We start from the raw sequence: 15,420 nt of genomic DNA on the forward strand, positions 1-15,420 counted from the left end.
TTAAAGCGTAAATAGTTTTATTAGTTTAATTCAGATTTTATTAAATAATTAGGGTAAACATAAAAGAAAAAAAATTGAATTTTGTTTGGACATGGTGCAAATGCACCTCCTGCACTGGGTCAGCGCCGGGACTGGTTAAAATACAATAAACCAGATCAGAACCATATTCCCAAAGTAATGACGAAAGATTTTTGCGATAATTCTTACAAAACTTTCGCTCATTCCAATCATTACCCAATCTCAGGGAGAATCTCGAGGTACCAGTAACCCTCAAAGAATCCAAACCAACCATAGTAGCAACCACACCAATCCATTCAGAAATTGATTGTCTCTTCAACCACATATTTTTGTTTGTTTCTACTATGTTTTCTTTGCAATATTATTATTTCATTAATTTATATATATATATGTATATTTTTTGTTTTTTAAAAATACATAATAAATTATTTGATATAAAGATAAAAAGCTTTATATGAAAAGTTTGCTCATACAAATTTAGGGGCTGTTATTGGAGAGGTGATTTATAAATCCATATGGAATTGTAAATTCTAGAAATCAAAACACATAAATTTTGAAATAACATGTTTTATCCTTGGATTTGAACCCTTTATTTTACACTTTCAAATCCATTTAAAACATATTGTGGAATTTGAAATCCAAAAACAAATCATTAAATGAATAACATGGGATTTTAACAAGTATTTGTAAATTATAGAACCAATAACACCCAATTTTGATAAATATTTTAAAATCAATGATTAAATAACACATGATTTTTGTTGGAATTGCCAAATCTATTAAAATCATATAACCAATAATCCCTCTAATATGTATTGGTCAAGATTTTTGTATTTTTAACCTTTGATGATTCCGATAGAGATTGACTGTCTCTTCAACCACATATTTTGACAGCTACAAATAATATGCTAGATGTAAAAATAAATAAAATATGTATTTGGGATGCCAAAACTATCGTAGAGAAAATGATGACTCGTCACACTGTTAACTTTTCAAAATATATTTTGGATTCAACTATCCAAAAACTATTAATATAGGATACCGAGTCTGGGTGTACCGTACCCTAAATTTGGTTAGAAACTTGAAATCTACTTATTATAAATTTGAAATCTAGACTAAAGTTTTAAGAATTTGTAATATACCTTATAATTTATTTTTAGTGACACATCCTTAACTATATATATTGACATTTTAGCCCAAACTTATACTATTTGTTTTTGTTCAGAAAAAAAGTCCAAATTAATGTTGCTTGTATTTACGTCTCCCACGTAAAGGCTGCCATCATTAAAACCCACAACGATTCTAATTAACTTTGCCGTTCTGTGTCTGGTTAAAATTTTATAGGTTGTAACTTGAAGTAAAACAAACGAGGATCAGATATGAGGTTTCTTTAGGGACGGATTGAGACACTAACGATTAATTAAACCCTTTACAGACATTTGGACTTTAGAAGATGTGGACTTCATTGTAAAAAATAAACTGACTAAAATGGTGATTGCATGTGGCCTGTAGGTTGTAGCCACATGTACTGATTCATTTCTGAGAGAGTGGATTTTTATGGTGATTTTAATTTATAATGCCGCAGATAAAATGTAGAGAAAACCGGCAAGTCAAGAGTAACAAAGATATTACGTAGTAGGATCCGGTGCTCTTGATTCATTCCATTATCGGACCCGACCCCTATTCTTCAAAGAAGAATGGGCACTTAACTAAGCCCAATATCCAATTTTGTTAGTTACAATTTTATTTTTGTTGGCGATTCACATTTATTGGTTTGAAAAATAAAAAACTCTTTCATGTATTAAAAGGTAAAAAGGTTGCGTTGATTTTTGTTATTGTGATGTTTTGGTATAAAATTGTGTAAGAGGAACTCTGAAAAGCATGACCATATTGCTAGTAACCCATCAAGTGGATTTCTTGCACAACGTAGACTGCATTTTGGTAGAACAATTATTTATACTTTTATCTTATCGAAATCCAAAGACTCGAACTTGTTCTTATGAAATAAATGAATTTTCAGGTTATGCGAGAGAGAAGGATTGTTGAGTCAGGAAGATATGATGAATTAGTCAACTCCGGTTGGATTTTGGGGAACTCGTGGCTGCAAATGAGACATCAGCGGAGCTAGAAGAGCAACTTCTTCAGCCCAATAACAACCTCTCCAAACGCTCAAGTCCGTGTAAGACATAATCTTCCTAGAAAGGAAGATGAATTTGATGCAACACAAGCTAAGATGACTCTCTAGAGTAACTTTCTCATGTGACAAAACAAACAAAACCTATTGAACAATTTTTGATATTTTATCTGATTGTTAAAAACGCTTTTGTTTATATTTCTATTAATGAAGTCGAAGCTGTTTAAAGAAACATATTTAGTTATAATTTAATTCTACTTTGATCCATATAGTATAACAAACACTAGATTTTAATCCACCCTACTCCGAGGAGCTAATTATTTATTACTATATTTTTTAATTTTAAGTTTTATTTACTTGTTAATTTTGTTAGCTTAGTTTAGTGTTTAAGATTGTATATTTTTATATCCCATGGTATACCGTGAAACAATATGTTTTTTTTTACATAATATGTATTTCAACTTAGTAAATATGTATATTACTCAATATTGATAGTGTTGACAAAATAATGAATATGATGTTTTTGTCTGTGTAGTTTTGAATTAATGATATTTTAAATTTCTATCAATATCAATCCAAACTCGTCCTATCATATAACCATGTCTCGTGATATTTTAACTTGTTGTACACCACATAATAAACACTTTTCTTTAATAATATCATCTTACTTTTTAATATTTATTGTTTTATTTTATAAGGATTAGATGAGTTAATATGATATTTATTAAGATTGTAACCATTGAAAAATTATGAAATTAAATAAATAGTTGTACATACAATATATACAAATTATGAAATTAAATAAATATTTGAATAAAACAAGAAATTAAATAAATAATTAGGATAAGTATTTTATCGAATAATTAGATTTACCTTAACATATCACTATGGGAACTGATTTGATGATTCTGTACTTCTTTGTAAGGTTGTTTTGGCTTGGACTCCCAGTCTTCCATCCCATGATCCCAATGAAGGCATGAAAAAGCAAAGCAGGCAATAATCAAAAATGTCGTCTACAAAGAGATATTCAACAATCTTCAACACACACGCACAGGTAATACCAAACAAAAAATCAAAACAATAATACTTAACCTTTCATTATCACAAATACTAACAAAAAACAAAAATATATATATATATATATATATATATATATATATATATATATATATGCAGGTGAAGATAACAAAGAAACAGAAGAAGAGTAACTCCGCCCAACTCACCACCTATTTTCCATTAATAAAGCAGACAATCTCAAATTCTCAAAACAACTATTGTAAAAATATACTACAAAGGATGATTCATTTTGTTCCACAAAACAAAAGTAACTGTTTGCAAAAAAAAAAAAAAACTCAAACAAAAAGCACTTCCAAACCAAGTGCATAATATACGTTAATTTACATATAAAAAAACTCCATTAATCAAAAAAAAAAAACAAATACAGCCAATCAAAACCACATGAGAATCATCCACATAACAATTCACAAATAAGATGCTAAAGATATAATGAATTTCTATTCCAAGATAAACATACAAAAAACAGAATACAACACATGATAAAAAAAAAAACCACACATAATAATTAAAATTACACAAAAAACCTCCCTCCGGCGTAGCGCGGGTACTACCCTAGTTATATATAGTTATGCAATATATCGATCTTTTACATTCACTCTCTCTTTCTCTCTCGATCACACGCATATTCTATCTCTTCAAAAAATGTTTTCAAGAAGTTTAACATTGAGAAGCGTCTCATTCCGGTTCTCTTCTCGTCCACTTTCCTCCGGCTCCGGCTCCCGCAATGGAGACGACAACAACAGAGGACGAGGGCCCATTGCAACACAGGACCAACCATGGCCTCCACCACCACCATCAATTACAAATTACAACAACAAACCAGCACAATTTCATATAAAACAAATATATGTATATATATATATATATATATGTCAATCATCTAAACGAAAAATCATTTCTTCTTCTTTTAGCAATCACTAAAAGCATTTTTGTAATTCTTAACACAGATGATTTGAAGAAGTTAAAATATACGGACATCATTAACATTTAAGTACGTGCATGTACATTACTTGCTCTCGTACGTCATCATGTCAAATAAATAAATAAAAAACTTAGAAATATGAAAATCCACACTAAAATTACAAATATCTCAATATTATTATGAAAATCTTTTAAAATATATATTTGATCCAACATAATATTTTTTTATTAAGTAATATAAAATATAAAAAAGCATAATCCCGCAGTGTACCGTGAGTTAAAATATAGTTTGGTTAAAACTTGAAATCTACTAATTAAAAACGTACAAAGATTGTCCACCAAGTTATGCGTATATATAAAGTGATGCAATCTATGGATCTTATACTCACTCTCTCTTTCTCTCTCGATCATACATATATACACTTCTCTCTCACGATATGTTTTCAAGAAGCCTAAGTTTGAGAAGCATCTCATCCCGCTTCTCTACTCGCTGGCTTTCTTCCTGCTTCGGATCCGGTAATTCTCTAGTTAAGTTAACTAAAAATATTTAAGATTATGTTAGTTCTCTATACATATATGTTTGTCATATCTCCTATTCTTGCGACTTGCGTAATTAATGTCCCGAACTTAATAAAAACCTACAAACTCAAACTATATGCCCTAAAACCAATATATCCTTAAAATAATTTTAGTTATGTTAAAAATAATGATTAAAAAGAAAAGAAAAATAAGAAGTCTGTAGTTTCGTATAGTTACAAAACTTTTAAGCACATCCAAAAGAAAAATACACAGTTGATGTAAGTCTGTAGTTTTAAGACTCCATCGCTAGATGGAATCTTACTGCATGCAAAAACAAATATTGCAAATATTCCCTTAATCTTTAAATAATTTGGCTTAATTTATATAAACATTCTAAGAGTTTCTTAATGATAGGTTTGTATCTATTATCAGTAAATTTTTTATTTTAAAATGATAATTAATTCTGTTCTTGATCATAATTCGTAAATAAGCTTCGTTTTATTGTTTATGGTTTATGGAGAAACTCGTTGATGGATGGAACAATAAGCTTCGTTTTATTGTATGATTGTGTTCTTTATAGTCAATTTCGAAGTAGTGTACAATTTTAATTAGTAGACCTCATTAAGACAAAGAAAAGTTTAAATATACATACAAGTATGCATAGTATACATGACGGTAAACAAAAAATGCTCATGATCCAAATACAATTAGAACCATCTAATTAATATTTTCATGTACGTAATTATCGCTTGATTGTCTTCTACATGCTGATTATACATACCTGGTTTGTTGATGTCAGTCAAGTGACGGTTAATCCACTAACTATTCACCAACGCCTCCTTATAAGCCCTTCATGTGTCTATACAATTAAAAACATTTAATATTTCATGGAGATATCGTTTGACTATCTTCTAAATGATTACTCAACGCCGGCCACTTTATTTTTGTATGCATGCTTGATTCGGATTCATGAAAATTTGGATATGAGGTTAATTAGTGGATCTCCAACATTACAAGAAAACAGCCAATTTTCGAGGAAGAGAATCGTCGGTAAATCCTCGGAAACGGCCTTATCCAACGATTTACCGAGAATAAAAAGTCCTCGGAAACCGCTTGTCGGATATTAGAAATCGTCTGAAATCCGTCGGAAATTTCCGACAGATTTCCAAGGATGAATTATTTCCAAGGGATTTCCAAGGACGCCAAATTACCGAGAGATTTTCAATGGCACTTACCTTCCAACGGAATTCCAAGGACAAAAGCCTTTCGAGAGAATTCCAAGGGCTTCACGTTTTCAAGGGATTTCCAAGAGATAAGTTTTCCGAGAGATTTCCAAAAGATCTTGTTTCCGAGGACTTTCTGACGACAATGGAGTTTCCGAGGACTTTCCGAGGACTTTCCGAGTGATCTTCTATATAAATTACGAAATTATAAATAAAAATATAAAAATCTAAAAAATATAAATAAAAATATAAAATTTTCAATAATAAATAAAATAACAATATATCAAAAGGCTGAAAATAAATATTTATCCAACTATATACATCCTATATAGTTGAAAATATCCTAATAAAAAATATATACACCCCCATACAAAATAATATCCAACGAAATAAAAAAATTTCATAAAATTAAAATAGTTTAGAAAAAAAAACAAATTAGCTAGGATTAGAAGGAAGGAATTGTCCAGTAAATTGGGGGGAAATGAAACTTTGAAGTTGGGAGAGTGTTGTTTGCATATGGATAAATTGTTCCTTAATCTTGAGGTTTTCTTACTTCACTTCCTCCATAAGACCTACACAATTTAATAAAATAGTAATCAACAAATAAATAAATTGAATCCAATCAAAATCTTTAAACTAATATCAAAATTATAAGAAAAATCTACACAATTTAAATAAATTAGCATTCAAATTAAATGTATTTTTAACAATTTACAAAACTATTCTAAATCCCAAAATATAACAAATTTAAAAGTAAATCCAATCAAAATCTTTAAACTAATATCAAAATTATAAGAATAACCTACATAATTTAAATAAATTAGTAATCAAATAGAATGTATTTTTTTATTTACAAAACTATACTAAATCCCAAAATATAACAACTTCAAAACTAAATCCAATCAATATCTTTAAACTAATATCAAAATTATAAGAAAAACCTACACAATTTAAATAAATTAGTAATCAAATAAATTTTTTTTTTATTTACAAAACTATTCTAAATCCCAAAATATAACAACTTCAAAACTAAATCCAATGAAAATCTTTAAACTAATATCAAAATCTTCTAAATTAGTAATCAACAAATAAATAAAATGTTTTTAAAAACCTAATTCTAAAATAAATTATTTCTACACAAATAAATTCTTTCTAAAATTAAAATCTAAATCCATATCAAAACCTTAATTCAATAATAAATCCAATCAAGATCTAATTAAATGTATTCAAAAACCTAATTCTAACAAAATATTAACAAACAAAACTAAGAATCACAAATAAAAATCATAATAAAATATGAAACTTACATGATTTCAGATGTTTGTAGATGGTGACTGGTTGAAGGAGGCCATTGGCAGAGAAAAGCAGATGACCAGCGGTGGAAGGGAAGCAGATGACCGACGGCGGAGGAGAGGAGAAGGCCACCAACGGAGGGAAGGAAAAGATCACCAACGGAGGGAAAAAATGGCCACCAGCGGAGGGACTAGCGGAGGGAAGGAAAGACCGGCGGCAAGGCAACAATCGGCGGAGAGGAGAAGAACACCGACGGAGGGGCAACAAACGGTTTTAGTAGTGCAGTTGCGGCTGGGAAAAAATTGTGAGGCCATGTATAAATATAAAACTTTCAGAGAGACATAACCGTCGGAAATCCCTAGGAAACAATTAGGGTTTTGCCGCGTGAATTAAATAATAGGCGGGTATTATTTTTCGCTTCGCAAACCCATCAGAAATTCACCATCCCTCTGAAATCCATCTGAAAATTTTTGGTCCCCTCGAAAATCCGTCGCATAATCACTGCATGTATATTTATTGGCCAACCAACCATTTATTTAACCGAAAAAACACAAACTTTGGAAATTCCTCGGAACAGTCCACATCCCTTGGAATTCGGTCGGAAATATCAAAACCCCTTGGTAATCCGTCGAAAATTTCCGAGAAATTTCAGATGGATTTTATTATATATAACAATTTTAGAAAAATTGATTGATTTTAAGAGTTGTTTAACACTAGACTAAGACATATTGTCAACACAATTACATTTAGGATCATAATAGATAAAAAGTCACATAGTTTTTATAAATCAAATAACTTTACACGAAGTTTCAACAACTATATCTCTAATATCATCTTATAAACACTTAAGTTTAGATAATGTAGTAATCTTTCAAGTGTTGCATTTTTTTGTAGTACAATGCTTTATAATCTAATTTATTTTCAAATATGGCTTATTATAATATTAGACAACACATTAGATGTATCAAAACTACTATATTCTTCAAATAAATAAAAATCCCTAGGAAGTCGTCGGAAATTTCAGACGAATTTCAGAGGACGCGAAGAAATTTTCTGACAGATTTCAGAGGACGCGGTTTAAGCTTCAGTAATTCGTCGGAAATTTCCGAGGGTTTTCTTAGAAAACGAGTTTTTTTTCTTAATCTGACTACTATTCATCTTCCCTCGGGCAGCCCTCTCAATTTTCTTAAGAATTTCCAAGGAATTTTCCAACGGATTTGCGAGGCCATATTAGTTTCTTTGGTTATCCATCTGTAATATTATGACTGATATATATATTAACGTATTTAATATATAAATATACAAATAAATACTAAATTATATATATATATATATATAAATATATCAGCGGTAGCAACACAAAAATTGTTATATTATTATATCTCTATGTAAGTATTCTCGATAAAGGAGATATATACGACATATATGATATATTCTTAAGCATGGAGTTTATATTGTCAGCATATAAAACCGAGTTTATAAAATAGAAAAAGTGGAAGATAGAAGATATGTGTTTGGCATAAGTCATATGAAATGTTCATTTTTGTTGGGTTGTTGTAGAAACAAAAAGTATTTGAGTTTCCTTGTTCACGAAACTCCAACATAGTGATTTGTCATTTCTTTAGAATATGTACATAACTTACATATATATGGCAATTCTAACCATCACTCTCTAACTTCTGAAGCATGGGAACAAGGAGGTTGCAGCAAGGAAGTTGAGAAGCCATTAGATGGAATAAGGAGAAGAGAGGATCTCACGGACCCTAGGCGGAGCCTCAAGAGCCGTCGGCCGAGAAGCAGAGCCATGAAGAATTTTTAGGAAAAAGTTGTAAACGGAAAGCAATAAAACTCTAATGGAAGACGACCGTATACAAGATGGTTTTGAGCTTGCCCACCAAGTCTTCCATCTCCTAATTAATTAACGGCATGAGACACATTAATGTTTTTTCCATATTTTTCAAAAAATATTATCTCACATATTTTAGAGAATATATAAAACCTGGGATGGTAAAAATAGATATGGTTTGTTGAACAATGTTAACAAAAATGAACTAATTAATGGCTAAGGTAAATAACTTTTGAAATCTCTAGATACCAACATACGAAACTTTAGCGGTATTTTATCTTCAACCACATTAAATTAAAAGTCACTATATAGAGTTTAGACATTCAGTGATAACTGGTAACTACAACACATATTTTCATTCACCCCCTCTAAATTCACCAACCAAAATACAACAAAATATCATGTCATATTATATTTATAAAATAAATCAAAATTAAAATAAAAGACAAAACAAAGTAAGGAAACAAATTTTGTAGAGGTTTTTATTAAGAAAAATATATTGGTTTATAAAAGAGAATTAGGGTTAAATTTTATAATTAAACAAAATTATATGTCGGTTTGGGTTTACAAAAGAATGGTTAGGGTTTAGATTTTATAATTAAAAGAAATTATATGTCGGTTTGGGTTTACAAAAGAGTGGTTAGGGTTTAGATTTTATAATTAAACAAAATTATATGTCGGTTTGGGTTTAAAAAAGAGTGGTTAGAGTTTAGATTTTATAATTAAACGAAATTATATATCGGTTTAGGTTTACAAAAGAGTAGTTAGGGTTTAGATTTTATAATCAAACGAAATTATATGTCGGTTTGGGTTCACAAAAGAATGGTTAGGATTTAGATTTTATAATTAAATAAAATTTTATTTTAATTTATGTTTATAAAAAAAGTGACTTCGGTTGAGATGTAATAATTAAAAACTACAATATAATGTTTAGAATTAATAATTTTAAAATTAATTGATATACAGAATTTGTTTTTTTAATTAAAAATTTGTTTTCATAATTGAGATGGGATGAATAAGAAAGAGAGGTGAACCCAAGAATTGTCCTTTTAAATCCTTAGATGTTCTTACCTAAAAAAATGAGAATAAATAAAGCCTTTAAGTATGAACAAAGAGTGAATCTCACAAGGTATATACTCAAAAGTATATGTCTTAGCCGGTGAACGAACTATAAGTTGCAAAACATACTTTTTATTTAGTCAATGTCTTCAAAAAAGAAGAATCAGTGTGCTTGGATAATGATCTTGTTCAACCTACTAGTACTAATTGTTATGTGAGAATTCTGCTTCATTTAGGATGTGAGAACCTACTAGTTCAATATAAACATAATCTAACACCAACCCCAAATCTTTTTATTCTATTATTTTGGATATCAACTTCAGAACTGTCTTCAAATCTTTTTTTTCCATTTTTTTGGATTCAGAATAGTTCTCAATCTTTTCCGAACTCTTAAGATTTCAAAGCCTAGGTTTTTTGTATAAAAGTAAAGAGGTGAGTATTGTTGTCACAAAGGGATTTTTCGAAAATTTACGACAAAGAAACAAATGTTTCCTCTCAGGTGGCTAGCGCATTTTTTTTTTTGTTTTCTGATGTTAAAAGAATACTTTTGAGAATATCGACCAACTTAGGCATCTTTAATGGGGGACACTTTTGGATGTTATTAAAGTAAAAATATTATGAAAATAATGTAAGATCTTTTGTTTTTGTTAAGAAGTTAGTTATTGGGAGAACATGTTTAAGATCATAAGATTTAATAATATAATAATCTTAAACATATTACAATTTTAAAAACTTTTAAAAATTATATTTAAATTGCAAACTAAAAAAACTTTTACTAAAATTCAAAATACAATACCAAATTCAAATGAAACAAAAAACATTGTAAATAAAATAAAATAAAACAAATTAAAAATACAATACCAAATTCAACCACTCCCGTAACGCCACGTACACAAGAACTATCGTTAAATCAGTTCTACTTTAAGATAAAAAAATTGTGTTCTAAGCCCACTATTCATTAAATTTATTATTTTCCTGGGCTAAAAACATCCATCATGTTTTACCGATAAAGATGGCCTTACAAGAAATTATGAAAACAGTATTTTGTGAGGTATAATAATGTATAGGGATCAGTAAACGAATAAATAAGATTTTAAAGACTATGAAAATGTTCTTTTTATTTGAACAACACAAATTTTTTGTTGACTTCAATAAATTATGAATCCAATAATACTTTAAATTAACTAATAACACCAAAATTTTGATCAAGTTTTGAAACTCATAATTGAATAACAGAAATGAAAAAAAAAATCTGAATGTCTCCAACTCGACCAAATACAATAACCAATAACACCCCTTCTGTTTATTTATAAAAAAATATTCGAAGCATAAGTTATTTTTCAAAAAGAAAAAAAAAGTTTTAAAAAAAAAAACGTTAAATGGGAAAGGAAAAAAGAAGTATGGATAAAAAAAAAAGAGATGGAGTTAGAGATACTTCAAAATCCAAAGCTGATTCCTGATTGGCTAATCCCAACATCTCACTCTCTATCTATATCCCAATCTCTGATTCTCCCACCTATTTTCTTATCCACAAGACACTAACATAAAAGTCAAAGTCCCTGAGACCCAATACTTTCACCAAACAGCAAAAGCAGAAGAAGAACAACAACACTAAGCAAAAGAGAAAGCTCAAGCCGAGAGAGAGAGAGACAATGGCATCAACATTCACGAGCTCAAGCAGTGTTCTGACCCCAACAACATTCCTTGGCCAGACTAAAGGCTCAAGCTTTAACCCTCTTCGTGATGTTGTCTCTCTCGGATCTCCCAAATACACTATGGTATGTTTACTTTTTGTCTTAATCTCATCATATGAAAAGGTTTCATCTTTCTTCTTGGGTTTGTGTCCGACTTTTTCATGTAAATTTTTATGTGAAGGGAAATGATCTTTGGTACGGACCAGACAGAGTTAAGTACTTAGGACCCTTCTCCGTCCAAACTCCATCTTACCTCACCGGAGAATTCCCCGGCGATTACGGTTGGGACACCGCTGGTTTATCTGCAGACCCTGAGGCCTTTGCCAAAAACAGAGCTCTTGAGGTTAGTCTCTAAATCTCGCTCACTGAATACAAAGAGACACATTGATGAAAGAGTAAATCACTAATCATCATTTTTCAGGTGATCCATGGGAGATGGGCAATGTTGGGAGCTTTTGGTTGCATAACCCCTGAAGTTCTTCAAAAGTGGGTACGTGTGGACTTCAAAGAACCAGTCTGGTTCAAGGCCGGTTCACAGATCTTCTCTGAAGGTGGCTTGGACTACTTAGGCAACCCAAACCTAGTCCATGCTCAGAGCATTTTAGCCGTCCTTGGCTTCCAAGTCATCCTCATGGGCTTGGTTGAAGGTTTCCGCATCAACGGTCTTGATGGTGTTGGTGAAGGCAACGACTTGTACCCCGGTGGCCAATACTTTGACCCGTTGGGTCTTGCTGATGATCCAGTTACTTTTGCTGAGCTCAAGGTCAAAGAGATCAAGAATGGAAGATTGGCTATGTTCTCAATGTTTGGCTTCTTTGTTCAAGCCATTGTTACAGGAAAAGGTCCTTTGGAGAATCTCCTTGACCATCTTGACAACCCTGTAGCTAACAATGCTTGGGCTTTCGCAACTAAGTTTGCACCTGGAGCTTAAATTTCAAGTCTTAATGTGATTCTTGTAATGATATGAACATAACCTTTCTTGTTCCTCTCAAATTACAAATCTCTATCTGCTATGCACAATAGTAGTCGATCAATACATGTCTCGCAGCTAAAATCTACATTGCTCTCAATCTAACATTTTGAATCCGACATACTAATAGTCTAATACAAAGCTAACTGGAAGATTCCACACACACTAATAAACAACCCTAGCCTCTTTTTCCCCACCATTTCCGGTGACGACCTTTATCACCATCTACTCTATGGAGTCTTGCTTTGGTATCTCTTAATCTAGCTTTGTAATCTTTCTTCCATGTCTCAAATCTTTGCTTCAGTCTCCTAAATTCATCTTCTGGATGTTGCTGTTGCTGCCCGTTTGGAGTTGCCTGCGGTCCAACTCCAAGCTTCACATCCACAATAGCTCTTGCATCTTCATCGAAATTGAGTCTCCTTTGATCAAACTCTCTTGCGAGATGATTAACCGCGTTCAAACTTCCGTTAAGCTCTCTGATTCTGAGCTCAGGAGTGTTTCCGTTAGTGAACTTAGTAGTGGGAGTTCTTACTCCCGGAGTTCCAGTAGACATTGTGTCCTCTGATTCATACCCGAAAGGTGATATTGATGTGTCTTGTCGTCCTCCTGCTTGACCCGTGATGCTCTCTGCAGCTAGACTCTTTCTAGCTGCGGCAAGACTCATCTGCAAAAAGACATGATGCAAAACTAGAACATTTCAGAAAACTTTGGCGTGTTGAGTGTGTGAATGGACTTTCATAACCAGTTAAACATTAGACCTGCAATGACGACATTTGCTTTTGCCATGTGTCCTCCATTGACTTCATCTTTACTTCATACTCTGACCATCTCTCCTCAAATTGCCTCAACTGCTCTCTCAATGCTGTGTTTTCTTCTTCCTTCTGCGCTAAAGCTGCTTCAGATTTCAATACTCGCTTTTGGAGATCAGACATAGTTTTTGGTTGGACTTGGAACTGTTCCAGAGGAATATCCTAAACCGCAAACGAGAGAAAGTTATAGCGTAGTAATATATAATTCAGAAGTGAACAATCTTCCTGTTGATAGCAAGTAGCTATACCTTGTCGTCTGAACTCCTCATGCCTGCTTTCTTCTTTGATTTCGTCGTCACATTGAGTAATTCTTTCTGTCTTTGCATACTATTAAAACGTTTGCGAGCCAACCATCCACGAACCGCTACAACAGAGAAAAATGATGATGAGCCTTAAAAACACTATCCAAATTTGAGAACCAAATACTTTAGTTTACCAAAGCAGATAGTGTGGCTTTACCAGATTGCAAGTGTATGACTGCAGTCAACTCATCTGTGCTTGTTTCAGAATCAGAATCTGCATGGATTTTTGCTTCAGCATCAAACTTTCTTCGGGCATTTTCACCTCGTACATATGACTGAAGAACCAATGCTACAGCCCTCATATTTTGGAAGTATTCACGAGACAAGTGACCACGAAAATGCTTTTGTAAGCCCACTATGCCTTGAAGAACTTTTTTTCTCCTATCTTCAAAGATACCAATCTAAAAACATTTGAAGATGACTGCGTAAGAATTTGTATCGACAAGATCAGGAAACAGCCTCTATACATCTGAGTGAAGAAGAATCACTTACTTGCCCAGTTCGAAGGTACAGTTTTGTATAACCCACTTGATACATTTTAGGATGAACGTCATATTGTTTAAGAACAGCGATTGATACGCTCAGAGGATCCTCAGAGACATTTTTATCTGACAATAAGAACCCATATCTTCCTGCAAACTCTTGATGTGTTAAACGAGTAGGATATCCAGATCTTGATATTCTAACAACTTCCAACACGCCACAACATCTAAGCTGTTGTAAGACAAGATCCTCTTCATAAACTCTGGGAAGCTGCTTCGAATTCGGCTTTATGCATCGAATGAAGTGAGGACTTGTGTTCTCTAACGTGCTCATCAACTTGAAAAGTTGACCCTGTACGAGATAAATAAACATGAGAGTGCGTCGAGGTAGATCTCAACTGAACAACTCTGCAGGATTCAGCAAATCTTTACCTTGAACTTTGTTCCAACAGTTTGGCTCGTGGAGTCCGATAACATGAGTGGCTTCTGAGATTTGTCACGCATTTTGGTAAAAAACAATTTCAACAACTGGCAGTCGCATGATGATAAAAGATTGATAAGATCAGCAGGCAACGGATCCCTGTTCTTCTCCAAAAACCCATTTGTATCATAGAGAACCTGTAAACAAAACCATCATTCAAAACATAAAGCATAAATACAAGAAAATCTACACACACAGAGATCCATATAAACCTATTTAGCATACAGCGTCTAGTTTTTGGACTTAAGGGCAACAACTGACCTCTCCAGCATAATGATTAACTCTGAAGGCTCGACCTCTCTCTCCTTTGAAGCAAGAGTTGGTCTTCAAGTGTTGCTTGAGCTTGTTGGCAAAGGTCAAATCAGTTGCTTTTGGAAAATTTGATTCCTCGTCTAGTAGAGACAACAAACCAATGGGTTTCTACACAAGCAAACATATTCAAAAGATTACTTTAAAGAACATGACAAAAATAATCTTCTCAATTAGATCTAATCACATTAATTACCTTCTCAATTAGATCTAAGCACTCTTGATTGTCAACAAACTCGACCTTAGTCCAATCAATTCCATCTTCTTCATATTCCTGAACAGA

The 15,420-nt window shown here is 32.1% G+C and overlaps 2 protein-coding genes across 2 annotated transcripts in view; one reads left to right on the forward strand and one right to left on the reverse strand.

Annotated features, from left to right (window-relative positions):
* LOC104761453 (chlorophyll a-b binding protein 3, chloroplastic) lies at positions 11,648 to 12,788 on the forward strand. Its single transcript, XM_010484536.2, has 3 exons — positions 11,648 to 11,868; positions 11,966 to 12,127; positions 12,206 to 12,788. Exons 1-3 carry the CDS (start codon positions 11,743 to 11,745, stop codon positions 12,713 to 12,715), a joined length of 798 nt encoding a protein of 265 aa, XP_010482838.1. The 5' UTR covers positions 11,648 to 11,742; the 3' UTR covers positions 12,716 to 12,788.
* Positions 12,751 to 15,420, reverse strand: part of LOC104761452 (myosin-2-like) — an 8,396-nt gene continuing 5,726 nt past the window's right edge. Inside the window, exons 18-23 of the mRNA XM_010484535.2 lie at positions 14,780 to 14,965; positions 14,358 to 14,699; positions 14,023 to 14,266; positions 13,812 to 13,927; positions 13,513 to 13,725; positions 12,751 to 13,418 (exon numbers count right to left, since the gene is read on the reverse strand). Coding sequence (XP_010482837.1) covers positions 12,933 to 13,418; positions 13,513 to 13,725; positions 13,812 to 13,927; positions 14,023 to 14,266; positions 14,358 to 14,699; positions 14,780 to 14,965 — 1,587 coding nt within the window. The 3' untranslated portion in view covers positions 12,751 to 12,932. The remainder of the gene's footprint in view (positions 13,419 to 13,512; positions 13,726 to 13,811; positions 13,928 to 14,022; positions 14,267 to 14,357; positions 14,700 to 14,779; positions 14,966 to 15,420) is intronic.

The sequence above is a fragment of the Camelina sativa genome, chromosome 18 (assembly GCF_000633955.1).
Source record: "Camelina sativa cultivar DH55 chromosome 18, Cs, whole genome shotgun sequence".
NCBI classification, from domain to species: domain Eukaryota; kingdom Viridiplantae; phylum Streptophyta; class Magnoliopsida; order Brassicales; family Brassicaceae; genus Camelina; species Camelina sativa.

Coding starts and splice junctions, on each gene's coding strand:
- LOC104761453 (XM_010484536.2), top strand. CDS start 11,743: ATGGCATCAACATTCACGAGCTCAAGCAGTGTTCTGACCCCAACAACA. Junction 11,869..11,965: donor GATCTCCCAAATACACTATG/GTATGTTTACTT, acceptor TTTTATGTGAAG/GGAAATGATCTTTGGTACGG. Junction 12,128..12,205: donor CCAAAAACAGAGCTCTTGAG/GTTAGTCTCTAA, acceptor ATCATTTTTCAG/GTGATCCATGGGAGATGGGC.